We start from the raw sequence: 24,286 nt of genomic DNA, 5'->3' as shown, positions 1-24,286 counted from the left end.
CGCCGCCGCCGCCGCCGCCGCCGCCGCAGCCCGGGGCTCGCCATGCTCCTGGCCTCGGCCGTGGTGGTCTGGGAATGGCTGAACGAGCACGGCCGCTGGCGTCCCTACAGCCCGGCCGTGAGCCACCACATTGAGGCGGTGGTCCGCGCGGGTCCCCGCGCCGGGGGCAGCGTGGTGCTGGGCCAGGTGGACAGCCGTCTCGCGCCCTACATCATCGACCTGCAGTCCATGAACCAGTTCCGCCAGGACACGGGTGAGCCGGCGCCCCTGCCCCGCCCGCGCCCCCCTCCCCTCCCTGCCCTGGGATCTCCCGCCTCGAGAGCCCACCGGGACCCACCCAGTCCGCAACTCCGTGCAGTGTGTCACCGGGAGGTGGTTGTGGAGGGGGCGCTTTACTCCCCACCATCCTCTTAAGATCCCCCTGCAATAAATGTCCATGCAAGTAATATCAGTGTCCTGAATATGCAAATGGAGCTTCCAGCGAGCCCTAACCCCCCCTTCCGCGCCCCCTTTTAAGCGCTCGGTGACCCCAAGTTCTGCCATGTAGAAATTCGAGGGCCCGCCCAGCCCACAAGCAATCCCGGCCGCTGGGAAAGGCTTCCTGCTCTCATCCTCACACCTTGGCTGGCCCTGCTTTGCCTCAGGCACCCTTGGGACTGACACACGTCCCCCTCGTCACCCACTTTACTGCCTCCGCCCCTTCCGCGTGGGATGCCTTCTCACAGCTGGGTCCTCGGGGTGGGACCCGGGGAGAGAAGAAGGGATTCCCTGGGGACATTCGCGGTGCTCTAGCATGGGAAGGGCGGTCGCCCTGGGAGGGGAGCCTGGAGCTAGGGGATTCCAGGGCATGGCACGCCCTGGATGCTGTGGCGTTGGCCGGTGCCGAAGCAACAGGCCAGAGCAGATGGGGAGCGGGGGGGGGGGGGGGGGGGGGGGGGGGGGGGGGGCGCGGCTCCGGAATGCCTGGCAGGGAAGCCTCTCTCTTTGTCCGTGGAGGAGGAGGAGGAGGTGGATTCCTAAGGAGAAAGGGTCCCCAAGCTTCCTCCTGAAACTGTCCCCAGCACTAAACCCCTGTCTTTTTATGGGAATCAAGTTGCCACTGTGGCCACCACAATCCCGCTTCCTTGTTTTCCAGGTCAGAGCAAGGCGAAAAGCCTGCAGGGAGAGGTGGGGGGTGGTCACCGGCGGGGCAGAGCGGCTTGTCTTTGCTCAGCGCAGGGTGTCCAGGCTTAATTGAGGACCTGGGACCAGTCTGCCTCTCCAGGAGTCTCTTCACAGGGGTGGGAGGTTGTTTCTGGAATTCTGGCGGCGCTTTCCCAAGAGTGTGACCAGGGAGCCTGGAGAAGCAGGTGTGGTGGGGAGGGGCTAGAGAGGATGACCCGGGGAGTCCCAGAGGATCCGAGAACAGCTGCTTGAGCAGGGCATCCCAGCCTCCTTGGAAAGCCCCCACATCCTGTGTGCTAATTAGGATTGTCATGGGAAAGGGACGTCTTTCCACCCTCATGTCCCCATCTTTAGTCATAACTCCCAAAAGCCTCTTTGCCAGGGACTTTGCAGATACTGGCCAGCTGAGTAAAGCTTTCTGGGGGGAAGGATTCCAGAAGTGTTAGCATCTGGAGGGGCTTAAACCCTAGTGGGAAAGGGAGGGTGGTGGAGCTGAGAGAGACCAGGGGGAGGAGGGAATGAGGAGGAATGTGGGGAGATTGAGAAAGAGGATTAAGTGTGGCTAGGGGGAGGGGGAGAATGTAATTGGGCAATTGGGGTAAAGGTTGTGGAGGTGAGGGTGCAGGCAGCAGATGGGGGGGGGGTGCGGTGGTTGCTGAGCCCTGGAGGTGGGACCAGGGAGTACTAGCAGTTAAGACACCTGACCGGGCATTTCAGTCCTGCTCAGAGTAAACAGGCAGGTGTTCACTTTTCTGTTTCAGACCAGATCTCTGCAGCATATGGAGAAACACCCTGGTGACATAAAGGTCCCAGCCCCTGTCCCACATTTGGGAGGGGGTGAAGTTTAATCAGTGTTTAGGGGTGTCTAAGACAGAGATGAAGCGTGCTCTTTCGACAGAGGTGAAGTTACAGAGAAAACGGGGTTGAGGGACGGAATCTATATCCCCCCCCTCCTCCCCCCACCCCGCCCAGGTCTGACCACGAGGACAGGCTGACTACGCCTGGTGGCTCCTCAGACTGGAGACTGGAGGCAGAGAGCTAGCCCTGCATCATTTTAAAGACTGCCTCGGGGTCTGTTTTACATTCCAGTCTGTCTTAGAGGCGCACGACTCAGACCGCTTTAGATTTCATCCACTCATTCTAGTTAGTGGTCAGTGGGTGAGTGGGTACTGAGCGCCTTTCTCCTAGTGCCAAGCCCTGAGCTGGATGCCGAAGGCACTGGGCTGAATTCCCAGGAATGCTGGGCTGTCAAGGAGCTTGTCAAAGCAGAATAGAATCTCTGGGTTTCTGGGCTCGGAGCCCCCTCCTCCCCCTTCTCTGCCAACAGACACTCAGTTCCTCTCAATATAGCTCATTGATGAGGCCATGACAGGGTAGGAACTTTATACTGCCGGCGCCCAGGCAACCTCAGCCAAGCCCTGGCAATGTTTAATTAAATTACCCGCCATCCCCAAGCCACAGTTTGAAGCTGGGAACCAGAAACATCCCCACAAACAAAGGAGAGCTGGAAGTCCCCTGCCTAGAGGCGAGTCCTCTCTTTTTTTGTTGCCTCCTCTATGTGGGGACATTTCCTGACATGGGAGCTCTGTTTCTTCAGAAGTTGCCTGCCCTGTCGGGAGGGAGGCCTCAGACTCTCAGCTCCCCTGGGCTCCCGCCTCACCCACCCTGTCTCCAGGGAGATGGCTGGGAGGTCACAGATACCCTCTGTCGCCTTTGTTTGCCCTGGGCCCTTCCTCCCCACACCGACTCTGGGTTTGAGCTTATTTGCACTCTATGCTGGTCTCCGCGAGTGTTTTGGGCTAGGGAATCTGGAAGAAGGGAGGAGATGGGGCGGTGGAGGGGATGGTCTTGGCTGCTTCCAGAGCCTTGGTTGGGTCCTGTCCATGTATGGTCATTTATCTTGACTGGACTCACCTTTTCTGTCCCAGGCCAGTGACTGGAGTGCTGTCCTTCAGCGTCCCAGCCCCTTGTATCTTCCAGGACATCTGATCGCCACCACCTCCAGGGTTCCAGCAGTGGGACGTGGGGAGCCCCAGGCTGGGAGTGGGGAAACAGGACTCAGGCTCTCACCCCAGACTCATCGGCTTCCTGTGTGACCTTGGACAAGTCCCTTAGCTGCTCAGGCCTCATTTTTCTCTGTGGAACAAAGAGCAGCCTTGAGAGTCCTCTGGTTCCTGTCCTGTTATCATGCAGTTGGGCAGGTGAATGGGTTTGGTCTCTGCACCAGTGAGGGTGCTGCTTAGAAGTGGCCTGGTGCGACGCAGAGCCCTTTCCAGCTCACAGTTTTCTCTGCAACTTTTGCCTCCTTTGTCTTTAATATGGTGAGAAAGGTCAGATGGCGAGAGATGAACGGTTTTGACAGAAGCTGAATTTTAGGTCCCCACAGGGTACTCTGCCCTGTGTGAGCACAGGGGTGCAGGAGGCAAGTGTCACGAGGCCCACGTGGTCGTGACAGTGTGGGGGATGCTCCAGGCCCCTTGCACACTTTGTCTTGTTTAGTCCTCACATCGATCTTAGGAAGGGCAACAATCTGGAAGAGATTAAGTTGCTCGAGGTTTTACAGCTAGTCAAAGGCAGAGCTGAGATGCCAAATCAAGTGTCGCACGCTCTACTCCGTCATCGGTGAACACTTCCGGGGCGCAGGCACTGTTCCAGGCATGTGGGATACCCCACTAGCAGAACATCTGGGACTTTGCCCTCCTGGGACATTCCAGTGGGGCTGAGGGGCGCTTTGGAGAGGCCCGGAATTTCTCTGACACAGTGATGCGCGGATGTAACGTGCCCTTGAGACAGGGTCATGCCTGGAAGGCGTTTCTCCCATTTCCCAGGAGCCAAAACATCTCAGGTGCTTTGGAATGCAGGTGTCTGAGTTGCCAGGAAAAACTGATTTTCTTTCTCTTTCTCCCTGCTGAGTTTATGAACATTCTTTATTCCTATCCCATTAGAGGCCTTTTCTTTGGGTCACTGCACCCAAGGACTAAATGGATTCCTCAGATCATCTAGTTCATGGTCCTGCGTTTAGAGGAGGCCAGGACTAGCCAGCACATTCCAGATTACGGTGGTCTCTGAAAATAATCAGAGAAGTGAAATCCCACAGTGACATTCTTTTGTCCCACAGCTTTGGTTCTGAGGTCTGCCTTCTGTCTCTAACTAACCTGCTGGGGCTGAACGAACTCAGCGCCTTTCCCTCCAAAAACCAGCTCTTCCTCATGACACTGCTCTGCCTGCAAATCGTGCCACCATTTACCACTTGCCCATCGTCAAGACCTCAGGATTCTTCGACTCTGTCGTTCGGAGTCTCTTTCGGGTGCCCAGTGTGTCGAGGCACATGGACCATGTGGCCCAGCTGTTAAAATTGGCGTGCATGATGAAAATCCAGGGCGGTTATTCACATGCAGATTCCTAGGCCCAGGCCCCGGAGAGGCTGATGATTCCTCCTAGTGGCCAGTGGGTACTCTAGAAGGTGTTGCTCATCCATACCCCAGGAGATTCGGAAGCAGGTGATCCTGGAACCTCTCTGGGAAAGCATTCAGCTACTCGAGGTCAAGTCCTACCCACTTCTCTGTAGGGTCCCTCCAGTCTGTCACCTCCTTTTCATGTTCACTGCCAGGACCCTCATTACTTCTCACGTGGAACTAATTAACAGAGCATCTCTGGCCCTGTCACTTCTCTGTGTCACAGACTTCACTGGCTCCTCGTTGCCTACAAATAAAACCCGTCACAGCCTGGCATTCCAGACCGTCTATGCTTTGGCTCTAACATAACTTTCCAGGTCTCTCTTCCGCTCTGTCTTATATTTTCCCCTACTCCTGATAAACTGATGTCCTTTTTATCCTCATGTATCCCCTTAGAGTTCTCTGACACCCCGTCCCCCCAACTATTCACAAAGCCCCTTCTACTGAGATGCCACTTTCGCCTATTGAAATTGTCCTTCTCATTCAAGCTTTACGATACTTGTCATCCCATTTCTGGAAATGTTCTCCCACCCATCATTCCTTCATTTATTCAGTCAGTATTTATGGAGCTCCTAGGACATGTCAGGCACCGGGAATACAACTGTGAGCAAACCCCCCGGATACCCGCTCGGCAGGACTGGAGAGAGACAGACATTCACCAAATTAATCACACCAAGAAATGTGTGACTGCACATCAAGATAAATGCTGTAAAGAAAAAAAATAGGAGTGGGAATCCCATCTGGTCAGGGCAGCCCAGAGAAGTTTCCTTGAAGAAATGAGCTGAACTCTGAAGGATGAGCAGCAAAGAGGAATGCCAGAGTGTTTGGGGGAGGGACCAGCCTTGTGAAAAGGCCCAGAGAGGAGAAACATGTGGGGGGGGGAGGGGACTCGAAGAGGCCAGTGTGGCACCAAAGTCCAGAGCTTATTAGGGCATGAGGCGGGCCCGCAGAGATTGGGGCTGGGAGGGTCAGGTCCTGACCTAAGGGGAGGTCGCGGAAGGGGTTTAAGCCCGGAGGGGATGTGGGCGAATTTTCTCAGCCCACGTGCGTTTTGTTGGCACCCTTCTTCTGGCATGTTCTGCTTCATAAATAGTCATTCGCACACTTGTCTAGTTTTAGATTATAAGCTATATGAGTAGTGTCCGAATTCCTCAGAGCAGTGGGTTCTCAGCAACATGGGATAAATGATTAAAAAGTAGCCGAAGTCTTCAGTCAATCACAGCATGTTTCTGGAGCCCTCGTGAGTGCCATGCACCGCCCTAGGGCACAGAGCTAGATGGTGGCGTCTGCGCCTCCACTTAAGGCCCGTATGAAGAATGCCGAGCCCCGGGTACACACCAGGCAGGCATACGCAGATACGCACCCCAGACCTCCTGAGGCGGGGGGCCTGGACTGGGAGAACATTTCAGGAAATGGGTGGCAAATGGCATAGGACCAGAATGAGGACAATTTCAATAGGTAAAAATGGCAAAGGAGGGCACGTGGGCGGGGGGAGCCCTGGCGAATAGCAGGTGAGGGAATGCAGGAGGATAAAAGGGCATCTGTCTGCTGGGAGTAGAGGAAGAGACAGGCATGGGGGAGCTAAACCTGGGAGAGCCACAGCTGGCTTCCAGAAGTTCTGCGGCAGCTCTCCAGCGTCTCTGGGATTGATCCCACTGTTGTAAAAAATGCCTCTTGAGGACATTGAGGAGCACTGCACAAGTGCATTTCCCCTGCCACCCTGGAGAGAATATAAAATAGGGTCATTTAAGCTCTCTAAACTTAATCTCCTCATTTCTAAAAGGTGTTTCTTAGGATTGCCATGAAGATCATATGGGATGAGTTAGGTGCCTTCCAAATAATAAAGATTGTATAAGGAGTTATATATAATCTCTCTCTTACACACACAGACACACACACACACACACACACCCTCTGAACTAAACTTTCCCTATGACTCCTCCATCCTGCTTAGACATATAATAGAAAGTAAATTACAATGATAATCAACCAACTTTTATTGAGCTCTTGCCCCATGGCAGGTGTTATTTTAGCGCTTTATATTCATTCCTTCCTTTAATCCTCAAATCCACCCTTTGAAGTCGCTACCAGCCCAAGCAGAGGAGGAAACTGAGGCTTAATCACACAGCTGGAAGGGACAGAGCCTCCACTGTTGGACCCAAAGCCAGCACCCCTGGATCGACCTCACTTCCATCGGCTTTGCTCCCCAGCAAGCTGGCTATTTAGGAAGGAAATGGAGGCAAACCAGGGTACTCCTGCCCATCCCCCCCTCTTCCTCCTCTCTTCCTCCCATCCCGCTTCCCCCCTCCAGGTCCCCCAGCAGAGGTCCTGGTGCTGAATAGGGGATTGTTTTGCTTCTCCCTCCTGCCTCTGAATGTTGATGTTTTGGGTCATTAAGGGGCTCGGAGTTGGGGTGGGGGGTGGGTTATGACCCTGGCAAAGGCCTGAATAGCCATTGTTCCTTTTCTTCCCCCCTTGAATGGAATTCTGTCCCTGGTCTTGGTGTCTCCCTCTGGGTTGGAGGAGGGGGTGGGTCAGAGGCCGGCGTAGGGGAGCCTTTTCCCACCACTTTGATGGATAGAGCTTAAGCTGACAGATGCGAGATTCAAGCACCGTTGGAGCCCTCCCAGGCCCCCTCACCCTGCCTTGACCCTGGCATCTTCAGCCTTGATGTTGATACCCATGAAATGAGCCCTGATTGGGCGTGAGTCTGAATCCAGGTTTGGGGTGGGTAGGGGAGGAAGAGGCAAGAGTTACAGACCTAGTTTCCCTCCAGTGCTGCAGGCTCATTTCTGCTGTGCAGCTTCCCTGCACTAGCCCTGCCCCCCCCCCCCCGTGAGACCGAAAATGAAGACAATCCTATCTTTAGGAGGGTTTGGGCTTTTGAAAGAAAGATGTTAGAGAAATAGAAAATTATTATGATCATTATTACTGCTTTGATACAAGATTGAAAGCTCGCAAGTGTTAAGAGAGTTCTCTCAACCTGATTTTCTATTTTTGTTTTTACTGCACCCTTAAAGGGACAGGGAGCGGGATCTCTAGCTCCACCGCCGGGGGGCTGCCTTCCTGGAGACAGTCTTCTTCCTCTGCCCTCTAGGCTTCCGTGACCCTTTGTTCTTTCTCTTCATAGCCCTCCAGGCAGGGGCATTTAGAGAGTAGGGGAGAAGTGATATGATATTTATGAGCACCTACTCTGTGTTGAGGGCTTTAGGTGCCTTAGTGCAAATTTCAGGGTGCAGGAGAGATCCAGAACCTGGCATATACAGATACATATTTGTCGAATGAATAAGTGGGTCACATTTAATTTTCACAAAAGTTCTGCAAAGGACTCACTGTTTCTCAGGGGAGGGAAGGAGGCTGGGGAGTTCTACATAAACTCAGAAGTGAATCAATCTGGCCGCAGACCAAGGTCTCCCGACTAAGAAGGGGCACGTGCTCTTTGTGGTACCCCGCACGGCCCCACACCCTTCACACTGTCACCGAGCTGAGCTGCTCCCACCCCGGGCAGCCGCACAGTCCTCAAGGCAGGAAGGAGTCTCGTTCAAGGCTGATACCTCAGCAGGCAGCCTAGGGCCTGCCCACAGCAGGACTGGTTCCCGTTTGCCTCTGAAGGGAACACAGTCCAGTTTCATTCCTTGCTGACCCTGACCCTGTCCTCCGTCCCACTCCGGCAGGGACCCTCCGCCCAGTTCGCCGCAACTACTACGACCCGTCCTCGGCCCCCGGCAAGGGCGTGGTGTGGGAGTGGGAGAACGACAACGGTTCTTGGACGCCCTATGACATGGAAGTGGGCATCACCATCCAGCACGCCTATGAGAAGCAGCACCCCTGGATCGACCTCACTTCCATCGGCTTTAGCTACGTCATTGACTTCAGCACCATGGGCCAGATCAACCGGCAGACCCAGCGCCAACGCCGCGTCCGCCGGCGCCTGGATCTCATCTACCCCATGGTCGCCGGCACCCTGCCGAGGGCCCAGTCCTGGCCGGCCAGCCCCGCGTCGGCCGCCTCGCCCGCCGCCCCGCCCTGCTCCTGCCCGCAGTGCGTTCTGGTGATGAGCATCAAGGCGGCCGTGGCCGACGGGGGTACCGGGCCCCTGCAGCCCCCAGCGGCCCGCAAGAACATGACCCCACCTGGAGCGGTCAAGCTGCCCCCGCCGCCAGGTCCCGGGGCCAAGCCACTGGACAGCACGGGCACCGTCCGAGGGCCGGGGAAGACTGTCCCATCGCAGGCGATCCGGCGACAGGCCTCCAGCACGCCGGCGGGGGTGACGGCGGGCTCTCCCGCCAGTCCCCCTGGAGCCAACGGCAAGACCGGAAGGGTGGCCCTGGCGACCTTAAATCGGACCAACCTGCAGCGACTGGCCATTGCCCAGTCCCGGGTGCTGATCGCCTCTGGGTAGGTACTTCCGAGGCTGCCTCTGAGCATTTCCATCAAGGGCATAGGACCCGACTGAGCTGGGCCAGAGATGAAAGAGGGGCTGCCAAGACTTAAGCTCCCTGTCGTCTTGTCCTGCCCTCTGGTTGCGGGTGGAAGGCAGCATGGTGTGGTGGCTAAGGGTGGGCTTGGCCTCTGGGGTCCGTCATAGCTTTGCCATAGCCATGTGATTTGGGACAGAGCCCTAACATCCCAGAGTCCTGACTTCCTCCTGTGTAAATGCCGGTGATAATCCCCATGTTAGGCTAGCTGCTGAGGGTTCAAGTTTACACACACCATGCCCTAACAGGCAATACTAAATGGGCTCCCACCAGGATCTATCTGGTGGGAGCTTTATCACCTCATTTAAGCAAGTAGGCATTTCGATCCCATTTTACCCATGAAGAAATCAAGAGGTTCTCTTGCTCAAAGGCTCAGAGCAATCATTGGCTGAGACCAAGATTCAAACTTCGGGAAGTCTGACATCAGGGCCAGACTATTCTGACTCGGCCGTGCTGCTTCTCTGTAGGCACCCACCACAGTGCCCGGCACACAGTAGGTGCCACATGAGGTCAGCCCCTTTCCTTGGTCTCTCTGGAAACTGGAGGGGTAACTCCAGGTTGGAATTAACAGCGCATATTTAGCGAGTACTTACTATGTGTGCCAGGTACCTTCTGTGCGCCGTCTCAGGACTTCCTGTGACAGCCTGGTGTTGCTGTGGGTTCTGTGATCACTGTTTTTTATGATCTTCTTGGTCTTCCCAATCTTCAGATGGGAGAGACCCAGGTCCATGTGGTGCCCACAGCCTTTGCCTTGCCAGCTCCTGATTTCTGGTGAGATGGGCCTCTCACAATGGCCTACTCTTCCTTTCTCCAGAAGGGCCTGACCCCACCTGTGACCCCTGAACCCCAGGCGGTCAGGGCGGTTTGCAGTGAGGTTGAACCCCTGAGTGTGAAATTCAGGCTGCCCAGAGGAGGCTGCCTGCACACAGAGGCTCAGCAGTGGGAGGAAAGAGGAGGAGGGTGTGCTGCAGAAGGAGAGGCCCAGCCTTCACTCCGGCCTCTGCCACTAAACGAAGCCACAGAGCCTCTGCAAGGTCCAGTTTCCTTGTGCATGAAGTGGGGATCGTCAGGCTCGCCTTGCCCGCCCCATGGAGTCATTGTGGAAACCTCCACAAAGGGAGTTCATCCCTTGAGAGCTTACCAGATGCACTCTCCAGTGTTACCTCATTCCCTGGCCCTGTGTCAGGCATGGGCACCAGCTCAGAATTAACTTTCCAAGGAGGGCCACACGGCTCAGGTGTCATAGAGTGGGGGTTGGAGCCCAGGGTTTATTCCCCTCGTCCTCTGCCCTTTTGGCTAAAGCTCAGCTCCTCGCTGTATGTGAAGGCAATTTATAAATGGTAAAGTGCTGGTCAGATGCATGGGATTTTCCTATGACTACTTCTGAGCTGGCAGAATATTTGGGAGAGGGGAATGGGCACCTGAACCACACCACTGCTCTCTTTCTTCCCCAGGTCAGCCAGCAGCCTCCTGGGGGCCTCTGACAGAGTTCTGGGGTAATTATTTGTGTGGCAGAGGGAGGCTCGGATAGTGGACAAAAAACACAGCCTCCAGAGCCTGACAACCCAGGCGGGAACTCAAGTACCTTGGTGTGTAACTTGGGGCAGATTATGCACCCTCAGTCTTCAGTTTGTTCATCTGTAAAATGGGAGAGTAATAGTACCTTCCTTCTCAGGGCTGTCACGAGAACTAAATGAAATACTCCGTGTCTAGATTTAGCACAATGTGTGGCACCTAAGAAGGGTTTGGTCAGTATTAGCTGCTCTTATTCACCTGTGTCTATTGAAAGTCACTGAACTGAAGTCAGAGCTGAGCAGAGTCTGATGCCCCACCTCATTGCTGGCGCCCTTGGCAAATGCCAAGTGACCTCACGCCATAACTGAAGGGAAGGACTCCCAGATCACTTTAAATCTCACCCAGGGAGCCAGACGGCAGCTCTTCATCTCTCCGCTTTATTCCCCCTGCCTGCCAGTGGAATTGGAGCGAGAGAATGGCGCGGAGGTCCGGGCAGCGCCCCCCTTCAAAAGGGCTATAGAAACAAGCTTTTTTCTCTGCTCTGTTTTCCTGACAGGGGAGGCCCCGCCCTACCCCTCTATCTTCCAGCCCTTTCCTTTTTCTACCTCTTACCACCACCCTCACCCCCACCACCACCTTCTCCTCCAGTCTTTCTTGGCCATTTAATTAGCGTGCTTGTCCCCTTTGTGCGGCACTGCCGTCGACCTTCTGTCGTGGACTGGCCCCTTCCCCTCCTCTCCCTGTCCGCGAGCTCTTCAAGCAACTTTCCCACGGAAAAAAGGAAGACCAGGGAGGGCGGGAGAGGTGGGCTGAGGAGAAGGGTTTGCGGGGAACAAAAGACCCTGTGAATTATTCAGAGACACAAGCAGGGGGTTTCTAAAGAGATGAGAGGGGGGCTGCGGAGTGGGGGGCAGGAATGGCCCCTCTGGCCCTCTCCTCCAGAACTGAGGCTTCTCTATCTCTGGCGAGACTTCGGTTGCTGGAGAGACAAGACCGTTGTCCGGCCTGAGGATTCCTGGGTCGGCTCACAACTCCCCAGAAAACCCCCACTCCTTCTCACCATGGTATCTGCAGAGCTTTTCTCCTGCTGTCGGCCCCCTCCTTCTGCCACCTTGCCAGCTCTTCTCTTTTCTTAGTTCTGTGCTTGAGGGACAGAAATGGAAACTGAGAACAGCCCGGCGGCATGGGGGAGGGAGTCTTCTGATGGTTAGGCCAGACAGCTTTGGCTGAGCCGAGTTGCCGGGAGGATGTGAGCCGCATGCCAGTCATTGTGTTGCCGATTTCTGGAAGGAGGGCTCAGGCATGACAGCTGGGGCGCCCGCAGGGTGCCACCGGTGGGGACGACATGGGCCACCTCCCTGGTTTCCATTTTAACCCGTCACCACCGTGGGGGAGGAGCTGATCAGGTAAGGCCAACTCAACAATCCTAAGCATTTTCCCCCTCTCAACCTTACACTGTACGCTCGATGTCCTCAAGAATCTGAGAAAATTGGACTATTACAGCAGGAAAAGGCTTTATCGAGCTCAACTTCCTCTTATAGTTGGGAAACAAAAATGTAAACAACCACCCAATTTGCATAGAGCTTGCCTGTTTACAGATTATTTGACCTAAATCCTCTCAGGGACCCCGGGGACAGAGATGGAGGTGTCCTGTTTATGGATGTGGTGACTCGGATGTGGTCAGCGAAGTGCAGGGAGGCTGTGTGGCTCCGCCAAAGGCACAAAGCCGGGCCAAGCTGGCCCTCCACAGTGCCCTTCCGCATTCCGTAAGCAAATAGCCCCCTCCACCAGTTTGCTGCCGCCATCCAGAGCCTACCGACACGTTGTCCCTTTCCTGGAAAGACAGGGACACCGCCTCTCCCACAGTATTTCCCGGAGTCCAGGGTCCTCATGCAGACCCTCCCTCTCTTCAGGCCTGGCCCCCTCCCCGGGTTCTTGGGCTGCCCAGGGTGTGCTCTGGGGATTGGACTCTTTCCTGGTTAACCAGATTGGGTGTGGAAACCTGCCAGTCCAGTTTGTGGGAACAAAGGTGGCTTTTGTCACCCAGATCACAGCTACTTATCAGCTGGGGTGGGGGGCCGCCTTGGAGCTGCTAGGGGCAAGGCAGGTGCGGGGCTGGACTGCGAGCGCTGCCCCCTGGTGGGGAGCCGGGGAATAGACCCTTCACGCGGGTCCCCAGACCAGCTGTGGGGAGCCCAGTCAGCTCGGGTGGGAGACCCAGGGCTCAGGCAGCTGCCTTGCTCTTAAGCACTAAGGTAGGGAATCTTCAGGAAGTCCCCCTGGCATCTGCTAACTCCAGACCCTCACAGGTTCACAGGTAAGGAGATTGAGGCTCGGAAAAAATTTGAGGGAGGTCGTGAGGAGTTAACTGGCAGGGTTGGGACTCGAACCTGGTTTTCCTGACTCCCATCCACCCTACCATGCCTGGCCCTGTGGGGCAGGCCACGGAGTCCAGAAGCAAGGCTGGGCCTCTTTCCTTGGCTGACTTTCCTTTGTGTTCAATGCAGCCTTCCCCTCCCCCCATGCGGATTTGATTTATCCTGGGGGGAAAGTAGCCTGTGGTGGCCTGTTGAGACACAAACACTCCCACATTTGTTCTTTCACATCCTTACAGCCCCAGCGCACATGTCAACATCCCGGGAAGGGACAGCACCCCCCCGCCGCCCCCGCCAAAGATTCAGCCAGGGAAGCACCCATCCCTGCGGGCTTGTGGGGGACAGACAGAGCCCCTGCTCAGCCCCATGCCAACTCCTCTGTCTTAGTCGTGGGTTTATTCCATACTCTCTCTGCGCTCCCATGTTCTCTGTCTGTAACGTGGGGTGATAGCAGGTTCACACGGACACAAGAATGCAGCCCGGTGCGCGTGGCTACCACAGTGGGCTCCGTGGCCAGACTTCCTGGGTGGGAATCCTTAGCTGTGTGGCCTCCATCAAATTTGCTTAACCTCTCTGTGCCACAACCTCCTTGCCTATTAAAACGAGGTTGAGGATAATAGCCCCTCTTGCGTCGGTTGTTGGAAGTCTGAGATGGATTTATACACCGTGAGCTGTTACGACTGTGCGTGGGACCAGGTGGGTCCTATGCCTCTTCGCCATGACCACACATAGAGGGAGGGTCACCGGCTGTCTTGTCCACTGCTGTGTCCCCAGGCTCTAACGGACCGTCCCAAACGGAGTAGGGCTCAATAGGAATGGGCAAATAAACAAATAATAAACAATATAAAGACACAACAGAACATGCCCTTCCCCCTCCTGTTTTCCCTGCACAGCCCTGCCCCCACAGCAGAACTGTTGGCTCCTGGAGTCATCTGTGACCCAGTCCATGTGTCTCCAAGCCCACTTCCCCTCCGAGCCCAGCTGTAGAAGCCTGGGTGGTGGTGGGGGGTGGGGCGGGGAGATGGCGCAAGACCCAGCCCCACGTGTCCTCTATTTTTCTCTTCGGCATCGTGGGAGGGCTTGCTTTTCCCAGGCAGCTGTGCGGACTCCTCTCCAGCCTGGCTCGGGTTTCTGGGGAGAACGACAGAAAGAGGAGGAGGCTTTGCCTGATATTTAGATTTCTCAGGGAAAAGGAGGGGTGACAGCTATTGGAACAGTGGTTTCCCAATGCTGGGCTGCATCCTCTCAGCAGAAGCTGGTGGAAATGCAGGTTCTTGCCCCCCTCCCCCTGGTGGGAATTCTGATTGACACTGGGGGCTCTGTCTTTTTAAAAGCTTCTTCGGTGACTCTTATGTACACCCAGGTTTGAACTTGCTTCTTTATTTATTGTTCTGTCAACCAATACTCACTGAATGCCTGCTAGTGTCAGGCTCTGAATGAAACAAAGATATTTGCCCTTACAGAGCCTCTGATTCTGGAAGGGAAGGTAATAAAGCAACAACTTATTTTTAAAAAATCCTAAGTTCCATGAAAAAAAAAATAGCGCGAGGTAAGAGGGATTGAGGTGGGATGAGAGGGATGAGTTATAGTATTAAATGAGATGGTCTTAGGAACCTCACGAAAAGGTCAGCCACGACCGGAGGATCCGTAGGAGGAGGCTGAGCAGCTCTCTGGTGGTAGAGCCTTTCAGGCAGAGGGAACAGTGTATGCAAAGGCTCCGAGGAAGGGGCATGGCTGGCATTTGGGAAGAACAGCTGGAGCCGAAGGAGATGGTGAGCGATATATGGAGAGACCAGGGAGGTGAGGGCTTGAGAGTGGAGGGCGTTGGCAGGTCACACAGGGCTGTGTGGGCATTGCTGGGACCTTGGGTGAACTGAGGAGCCATTCTGAGTTTTGGGGTTCTGAGTGGAAGGGTGACCTGGTCTTAGATTTTAAAGGTAACGCTTCTAGGGATGCCAGGGTGGCTCAGTCGGATGAGCATCCGATTCTTGATCTCGGCTCAGGTCATGATCTCAGGGTCCTGGGATCGAGTCCCACATCGGACACCACACTCAGCTAGGAGTCTGCTTGAGATTCTCTGTCTGCCTCTCCCTCTGCCCCTCCCCCCAAAATAAATCAATAAAATCTTTAAAAATAAATAAAGGGAACCCTTCTGGTTGTGGTGCTAAGAACTGACTCTGACTTTAGTAGGGATACGTAGTTTCTGTATAAAAGGGGAACCCCTCAGTGGGTGAATTTTGGGGTTTCCAACACTGACCCATTTTGTCCCGCTTGTCAAAACCATAACGTACCTGTTCTTGCCTTCCACAGGGTCCCCACCGTGCCAGTGAAGAACCTAAATGGGTCCAGTCCTGTGAATCCTGCCTTGGCAGGTAAGAGAGACCCTGGGCTGCCCTTGCTCGGGGCAGAAAAAGGAAGCAGTAAGGTCGGTAGTGAGCAATTTATAAAAGAGAAAGAATTAAAGTGAATGAGGATTTTAGGAGTAGGGCTGGAAGGGCAGGAAGAGTGTGGGGAGAACTGATTGTTAAAAGCAAAGCATGCTGTTGAAGGTGAGTGAATGCATATATTTCTGGGGAAAGCTACGAGGAAGGGGAGGTAGAGAATAAGCGAGTTCCGAGAACTCTGCTAGGAAGCAGGAGAGTAGGTTTATGGGGAGGGGAGTTTATGGGATGTTGGGAGCTAACTCTGCAGTCCTTCTTCATGCCCTGCCCTTCCAGGAATCACTGGGATTCTCATGAGCGCCGCGGGGCTGCCTGTGTGTCTCACCAGGCCCCCAAAGCTGGTCCTCCACCCACCCCCGGTCAGCAAGAGCGAAATCAAATCCATCCCAGGGGTTTCCAACACGAGCCGCAAGACTACCAAAAAACAAGCCAAGAAAGGTATTGGCCTCCTTATCTTGAGGGGTACAGGAGTCAAAGGTTTGGGCCCCAGCCTTGGCTCGGCCATCATCACTAAAGGTCATACCCATGGCTTCACCCTGTGTGCCTTCATTTCTGCCTCTGCTAAGTGGGCCCAGCTAGTACCGGTTCCGATGATGGTACCAAAGTGGATTGTGTCTGAATCAGATGGAGACGCTTTTAAGAAGGATAAAAATGCAGCACAGAAATATAGAAACATAAAACCACGAAGTGTGACGCAAATAAAATACAATACAGAGGAAGATCGCCGTGGCACTGGAACCCAAACAGACTGGGTTCAAACCCCAACTTTGCCACTTGCAAGTCGTGTGACCGCAGAGAGTCTGTTTTCAGACCTTTCCGATGGGGTGAAAATGCTCACAGCCAGTATAGGGCAGGGGTGCCCCAGAATGCATCCATGGCAGCTAGGGAGTAACCACTGTCCTGTGTCCCTCTAGAGCCCCTAGACTCTGGCCATGCGAACCTTCCTTCAGGGCCTCCTTCCCGCCTGTGTGCAATCCGGCCACTAAGGGGTCAGAATCTGTGCCTACACACTCGCCCCGAAGGACCCCGCCTCAGCTCTGCGGCTGCTCTTTCTGGCTGCTGGTGCTGGTTGTTAAATGTTTTGACCATCACCCCAAGCCCCCACCCTGCAACCACGTTTTGAAGTTCCAGTGGGATCGCACCTACATGGTAAGTTGGCCCAGGGCCTGGCAAGTAACAGGCTCTCAATTAAAAGAAGCTTAATTCTTAGAAGCAGGACAGTGGGAAGGAAGGGCCTGCCTCCCGGCTCTTGGTGGTTGCATGATCCGCCTCTTCAAACCCTTGCCCTACTTTCCTGCTCCATCAAAAGTTCTCTGCTTAAATGAACTCGATTGCCTTGTTCATCATCTGATGGGAAATGATGGGATTTCACACTTTCGCGCTCTTCCTGTGATTATTAATAGCTCGCGTTGGACCCTTAGCTGGAACAGCTCTAAAGGACTGTGCGTCCATCCGCTCTCTGAATTGTCAAAGCAACCCTCTGAGCAAGAGCTGTTGCTCTTCCCCATTTTATAGGTGAGAAAACGGAAGCTCAGAGCGGCTAAGAGACGTAGATGCCCAGGGAGGCACTGACCCTTTTTTGGCCGAGTCATCCTGCCTCCTGCCTTCAGACTGGGGCTGCTGCCTCCGGGGCCCGTCCCCAAAGAAACTCCAGAATCACAGCAGCCTGGCGAGCTGCTTCCCCACTGCAGGGCTGTCTCTGCTAGCAGCAGAGACAAGAGCCGGGAGGCAGGCCCTTCCTTGCCATGGTCCTGTGTCTAAGAATTAATTGAGAGCCTGTTACTTGCCAGGCCCTGGGCCAAGTTACCATGTAGGTGCGATCCCACTGGAACTTCAAAACGTGGTTGCAGGGTGGGGGCTTGGGGTGATGGTCAAAACATTTAACAACCAGTACCAGCAGCCAGAAAGAGCAGCCGCAGAGCTGAGGCGGGGTCCTTCGGGGCGAGTGTGTAGGCATAGATTCTGACCCCTTAGTGGCCGGATTGCGCACAGGCGGGAAGGAGGCCCTGAAGGAGGTTCAGCCGACAAACAGCATCCCGAAGCTGTGGGCACCGCTTCCTGCTTTCCCAGGGAAATAACATCATCCCGACACCACATTATAGATCGAGACAGTACTTAGCACGATGTAAAAGGAAAGCGATAAGCCTACCTCATGGGGTTTTTTTGTTGTTTTTTTTTTTAACGTGTAACAGTTTACACAGTTCCTCCAGCTGTCGCCTCACCACATGCTTTAGGCATTGCCCAGGCTCTGATTATATGGAAGAGAAACCCACTCAGCCTATCTCAGGCAAAAAGCGGGTTTGTTGAAAATAGGTACGGGGTGGGGAGGGGGCGTTTGTCAGGGAGAAGACTGCAGGAGGTAAAGATGGGCACGAACACCTCCCACCTCCTCCTCCATCTGCTGATTCCCTTTCAGAGTCTAAAATCTGATTGCAGAATGAATGCCTCCCCTTTCCTGCTTGGAGCCTGGCTGATAACTCCCCTCTCTGGCATGCCCCGCTTGACAAGGCTGTTTGATCCCTTATCTCTGTCTTGGTGGCCCACCAACCATCCTGTCCCCCAACAGGTAAAACCCCTGAAGAAGTGTTGAAGAAGTATCTGCAGAAAGTCCGGCACCCGCCAGATGAGGTGAGCGCAGGGGGAGCAGGTCAGGGCTTGCACCCCCCAGCATTTCCCCTGCCGGATTTTTCTGCAGGATGCAGTGGGAGCAGCTTTCTGTGTCCTGACTGGTACAGAGCTGGTCAGAGCTGACACAGGGCTCCGAGGTTGGTGGTCCGGAGCTGCAGACACCCCCTGACCCCCCCACCCACCCCGTTCAGCAAAGGGCTGATTGATTCTAAGCTACCTTTCCATTAACAGTCTGAATTTAAGACCAACAGTAGGATAAGCTACATTATTATATCATGAACTGACTTTTCAATGGGTTTGATGTAAAAGGCGAAAGATTTATGCGATCTGAAGAGAAACCAGAGTCAATGGGTTTGTTGTAGATCGGTGGTTCTCAGCCAGAGGGATTTTGCATGTCTGGAGGGGAGAGGGAATGCTTGTGGGCACAGGCCAAGGATGCCAAACACCCACCCGTGCCCAGGACAGCCCCCTCAGCGAAGAATTCTCCAACCCCAAATGCAAGTAGCACCAAGGTTGAGAAATCCTCTTATAGACTTATTTAAGTAGCAGCCCGTCTGGTACACTTGAGGTGCAATTCCTATGCAAATGTTCAGCTTAAAGGGTCTATCGGCAAGAGTCTATTTCCTCCCCAAGTCACTGGAGAACACCAGGAAAGGACAGTGCATCATCCCATAGCCCTGAAGGAGATTACAGCTTTGGGCGTGAGCCCCAGGTAAGCACGGACCACCACCAGCAATTATTTTAAGAATTGTTCCGTTGTGTAAAGTGAGGTAAAGCTATATTTAGATTCCCAAAGGCACATCTGTCTCTACCTTGGTTTGTGGGTTTTCTAGAAGAGTAGGAGGGACAGTTCGCCTGACTTCTGACCATGCAAGAGTCACAGTGGAGATGCTCTGGCTTCCCGGGCCAGGTGAGAGCTGACAGCTTCTCTGCTCTGTACCCCCTCCCCCAGGACTGCACCATCTGCATGGAGCGCCTCACGGCCCCCTCGGGCTACAAGGGCCTGCAGCCAACAGTCAAGCCTGACCTGGTGGGCAAGCTGTCCAGATGCGGCCACATCTACCACATTTACTGCCTGGTCGCTATGTACAACAATGGCAACAAGGTTAGCGCCGGCCCGTGGGGCGCCCACCTCCCACGCTGGGCCCTGTTGGGGTTGCACCCCGGTGATCAGGATCAGGCCTCCACAAAATGATAACCTGTCTTAGCCAACTGCCCCCAGTCTCTACACTGGGTGGGATGGTCTGAGAGGTATAGACTTCTAGTCCCTGAGGGGTTTTTTGGCGGGGGGTCCATGACAATGGGCCCGTGGGGGTGTTCATTACTACCAGTGTAGATGGACTTCTCTAATTACTTGTCCTTCTCCAGGGCTAGTGATTTTCATTACAATTCATTTTCTTTCTTTTTTTTTTTCAAGATTTTATTTATTTATTTGACAGAGAGATAGAGAGAGAGCACAAGTAGGCAGAGAGGCAGGCAGAGGGAGAGGGAGAAGCAGGCTCCCCACTGAGCAGGGAGCCCGACGTGGGGCTCGATCCCAGGACCCGGGATCATGGCCTGAGCCGAAGGCAGACGCCCAACCGACTGAGCCACCCAGGCGCTCCTACAGTTCATTTTCTTTGGACAATTTCAAAACACCCTCGATTGCCCCTTCAGAGGCATTAGGGACTGTTGCCAAAGTATTCCTGGTAGGCCTTTGAACCTCCCTGTTGGAGGAGGGGAGGCCTGTTTGTGGTGCTTGTCTTGTCCATCACTGATGGTGGGGTGGTATTCCTCCAGGAGGCTGGTTCCCAGGAATCTGGGAGTCTCCTGAGATGACAACTCTCTCCTTACACTGTCCGAGCTTTCACAAAGCCACTGACTCTTCTCAAGTTCTTTGCTGTCCTGGGAATAACCATCACTCCCCTATCTCCATGAATTCAAATCCTACTTGCTTCTCCAGACCCAGCTTGGATGGCATCAGAGTCTGAGATTTCCCTGGTATCGCCAGCTGCTTATTCATCCCCCCCCCCCAAAAAAGTCTGGCTTTCGGAGAGTGCTATGGACTTCTCTTGCTGTGGGAAAAAGTAGAGGCAAGAGAGGCAGCAGACCCAAGCTGGAACCCTGGCTTAGCAACTGAATGACCTTGGGCCAGATTTTCAATCTCTCTGAGATTTCATTTTCCATCTGGAAATGGAGATAAAACAACACCTACTTTCAGGGTATTATTACCATTATTATTCAATTTGATATCTCCTAGATATGATAACTGTAATTTTTTCCCCTTCATCTTTATATAGTCCTGTGATTTAAGTTCCCATAGTGCTGACCTTGGGATCTTTCTCGTCTCAGAGAGCTCAAGCTCAGTCACTGATGGATGATGCCTGTCTGGTCTGGTGCTCACTTTTCTGACCCTAGGTTAAAAGGTTTCATTGGGATTTTGCGTTTTAAGAGGTTATTTTGGATTTAAAGGGGTTTTTAGCACATTCATTCCATTTTTGGTGTCTGTTTTCAAGAATAATCTAGCACCTCTGTATTTACTTCCATAGTGCTTCAGAAATATGTCTCAAGACACTGTCCTTCATTCTTTTTGCACTAATACTTTGAAGCATGCATTTTAAATTTTCTTTGCACAGAAGAGGGAACAAAAGGGCCCAGAGACAAATGAAGTGATTCACCCCCAAGGTCATGAAGCAAGTTAAGGCCAGAGCAGAGAGCGGGACCGTGGGCTCTTGACCCCAAGCCTTGGGTTCCTATCCATTGATCACATGAAGGAACCTTCTCCATCACCCTGAATACAAGTGATTCTTTTAAATTCATAGAGCTTCCATTGAAAAGTCCCCAGATAGCTCCACAGAGGCTCTCTGTCCCCCTGAGGTGGTGCAGACGTCCTGGAGCACTCCGGTCCCTGTTATGCCATAGCCCTTTCTGCACACGCTGCTCCCTGCTCAGGTCTTCCTTCTCACCCACTCTCTTCTGGAAAGCTTGGGAACAAGGCTCCTCCCACCCATGCAGTTCACGCCTCGCTGGGCCCCGCTGTGAAGCCAGGGCCCCTTATATCTCTGCATCCGGAGTCTGGCCCTGCCCCCCAGCACAGCCCCCAAGGTGCAGTGCGGAGCTGGGGTGTTTACACACACCTGCTGGGGCCCTGGCCTTCAACTGTGCTGTGCCTCAGTCTTCCTCTCTGTCAAAGGGACTCATTTTTAAGACTAATAGTCATAATAAGGCTAATATTCCTTTTCAGCCACTATCAGGTGAGGCCTGAATGAAACAAGATGTAAACTCTGTTGTAAGGTTTAAAATGCTATAACTAACAACTCATTCCCTCCTTCACTGCATGTGCAGACCTTATCCTCCCTCCTTCAAAGCCAATTCACAGCTCTTCTTCAGGGATCATTTTCTTAAAAGTCAGCTTCATCTACTCCGGCACATGGCACCCACTTTGTCTTTTCAGAGCAGTGGTTTGCAAACTGTACGAACATTAGACTCGCCACAGAGATGATAAGAGCACGGATAACATTTAGATACACCACTTCATGGTGTGCAAGACTTCCTGTGGGTTATCTAACTTAATCCTTCCAACAACCCGGTGAGATAGATACTATTATTTTCCTTGTTCTGTGAAAAAACAAATAAACAAAAACAAAAACAAGACTCAGAGAGGTTAATTAATTTGCTCAAGGTCACACAGCAGGTAGATGGCAGAGCTGAGAATCAAATCCAGGTGGTTTGACTTCAGAGTTCTTACTCTTAACCGCTATGTTCCGTAGGTAACCCCCTACCCCCAACCAGTCCAACTCGGTGTCCTGGGGTGGGGTCCAGGCATCTTTATTTCTAGTGAACTCCTCAGGGGTTGTGATGCTTGGCAGTTCGGCAATGGCTACTCCCTGGTACTTTGTTGTCTGCCCCACTCATTTGGTACTTAGCGGATAAATAATGATTTAACCTGCCCCCGTGAGCTGGTCTCCCTTTCAAGGGTGGGGTCTCTCTTACATGCCCCTTAGCAGGGAGCTGAGTTGTGGAATTTACTTATTGGGGTGCATTTCGTTCCCCTGGCCCTTTATCTTCATTTCCTTCCAGCGTTAGGTGGGGAGGTTGTTACCAAAACTGATTCCCAATGTGGCTGTTCCGGCCTTGTCCCCTCAGGATGGAAGTCTGCAGTGTCCAACCTGTAAGACCATTTATGGAGTGAAGACAGGCACCCAGCCTCCGGGGAAGATGGAGTACCACCTCATCCCTCACTCCCTGCCTGGCCACCCCGACTGCAAAACCATCCGGATCATCTACAGCATCCCTCCTGGCATTCAGGTGAGCTCACTCTCAGCCACTGGCTATTTGTTTTTTTTTTTTTTAGGTTTACATGTTGGCAGGAAATATGTGTGTCTTAATCTGTTCAGGCGGCTGTAACAAAATACCACAGACTGGGTGGCTTTTAAACAACAGGAATTTATTTCTCGCAGTTCTGGAGGCTGGGAAGTCCAAGGTCAAGGTGCTGACAGATTCACTGTGTGGTTAAGGGCCTGTCTCCTAGTCCATAGATGTCTTTTTGCTGTGTCCTCATGGCAGGAGGGGCCAGGGAGCTCTCTGGGGTCTTTTTCATAAGGGAGGGTTCCTTTCTGATCCCGTTCAGGAGGGTTCACCTTATCACCCCCAAACCCCCGCCAAGGCCCCGCCTCCAAATACCGTCACCTTGGGGTTAGATTTCAACCCATTAATTTCGGAGGGACACAGACTTTCAGTCTACAGCATCCCATCAGCTTCCTTTCCTTTCGTGCAAAATGCATTCTATTCCAATAGTGCCCAAAGTCTTAACTCATTCCAGCATCAACTTGAAAGTCTAAATCTGAGGTCTGGCCTACAAACCATGTAGATTAGAGGTGGGAGAGACCCCAGGTGCAAGTTCCTGTCCAGCTGGGAACCCGTGAAACCGAACAGGTTATGTGGTGGAGCCGCCACGAACGGGATGGGTGCCCTTGTAGAAGAGCCTCCAGGGACCCCCCCTCCCCTTGCCTCATCGAGGCCACAGCGAGAAGACAGGATCTGTGAACCAGGAAGGGGGTGCCCACTAGACGCTGGATCTGCTGGCGCTAGACTTCCCAGCCTCCGGAGCGGTGTTAAACACACTTGTGTTGTTTAAGCCGCCCTGCCTGTGGCATTTGGTTACAGCAGCCCGAGAGGGCTAAGATAATTTTATACTGTGAAAAGTTTCCTTTCTCCCATCTACATGGTCTCAGCCCCTGCCCCTGACCTTCTGCCATTGTTCTGACTTTCTTACGTGTCCCCCAGCTTTCTCTCTGCCTGCGCAGCGAAGATGCTTTCCGCCCCGCCCATGCGCACCCAAAACATGACACATTAGACACACCGTTCTGCGCCCTGCATTTTTCAATTAACAATAGAGTTTGTAGATCTTCCCATGTCAGTATATCTTCCTTGTTCCTTCTTAGGTCTGGATGATAATCCATCATGTAAATGTACCATAGTTTATATTCAACAGTCTCCATTTGACAGGCATATGGATTGTTTCCAATCTTTTACTACAACAAATAATGCCGTAGTGAAAAACCTTGTATGCCTGTGAGTGTATCTGTAGAATAATTTTCCAGAAGTAGAGTTTCTTTGTCAAATGGCATTTGCATTTAATATTTGATAGATGTTCCTTGGCTTTGATTTGGGGGAAGGGCATTTCTCTCCTCTTTTGATTCTTTGAAAGGCAGTCCTAAGGAACAAATTGAACAGTATTCCTGCCAGTAAATACAAATGTGTTCCTTCCATTACACATTGAAGCTTTTCCAAAATGATCTAGGGTACTTACTGGATTCGTTTATTGGGCAAATATTTATTAGTTTATCCTTCCCTCCTCCCTCCTCCTTGCCTTCTTCCATTTTGTTTCTTATTTTTTTTAAAGACTTTATTTATTTGGGAGAGAGAGATTGAGAGAGAGAGAGAGAGCATGAGCAGGGGGAAGGGTAGAGGGAAAGGGAGAAGCAGACCTCCCGCTGAGCAGGGAGCCCCCACACAGGGCTCGATCCCAGCACCCCGAGATCATGACTTGAGCCGAAGGCAGACGCTTAACCGACTGAGCCGCCCAGGTGCCCCTGTCTCTTATTTAACAAATATTGGGAGATGGATTATGGGCCAGGCACATTCTAGGTGCTGGAGAAACAATGGTGAACAAAACGGACAGTCCTTGCTCCCCTCATGTCCCCACTCAAGGGGGATGAGGAAGACCACAGACAGATGCACAACCAAGG

The 24,286-nt window shown here is 53.2% G+C and overlaps 1 protein-coding gene across 1 annotated transcript in view; it reads left to right on the top strand.

The window, feature by feature from the left end:
* Positions 1-42: 42 nt before the first annotated feature.
* Positions 43-24,286, top strand: part of DTX4 (deltex E3 ubiquitin ligase 4) — a 32,609-nt gene continuing 8,365 nt past the window's right edge. Inside the window, exons 1-7 of the mRNA XM_021684871.1 lie at positions 43-253; positions 8,294-9,017; positions 15,298-15,359; positions 15,705-15,866; positions 17,995-18,056; positions 19,009-19,161; positions 22,182-22,343. Of these exons, the coding sequence (XP_021540546.1) occupies positions 43-253; positions 8,294-9,017; positions 15,298-15,359; positions 15,705-15,866; positions 17,995-18,056; positions 19,009-19,161; positions 22,182-22,343 (1,536 nt within the window). The remainder of the gene's footprint in view (positions 254-8,293; positions 9,018-15,297; positions 15,360-15,704; positions 15,867-17,994; positions 18,057-19,008; positions 19,162-22,181; positions 22,344-24,286) is intronic.

This window comes from Neomonachus schauinslandi, chromosome 11 (assembly GCF_002201575.2).
Source record: "Neomonachus schauinslandi chromosome 11, ASM220157v2, whole genome shotgun sequence".
Lineage (NCBI taxonomy): Eukaryota > Metazoa > Chordata > Mammalia > Carnivora > Phocidae > Neomonachus > Neomonachus schauinslandi.
This window is presented reverse-complemented; position numbering and strand designations above follow the sequence as displayed.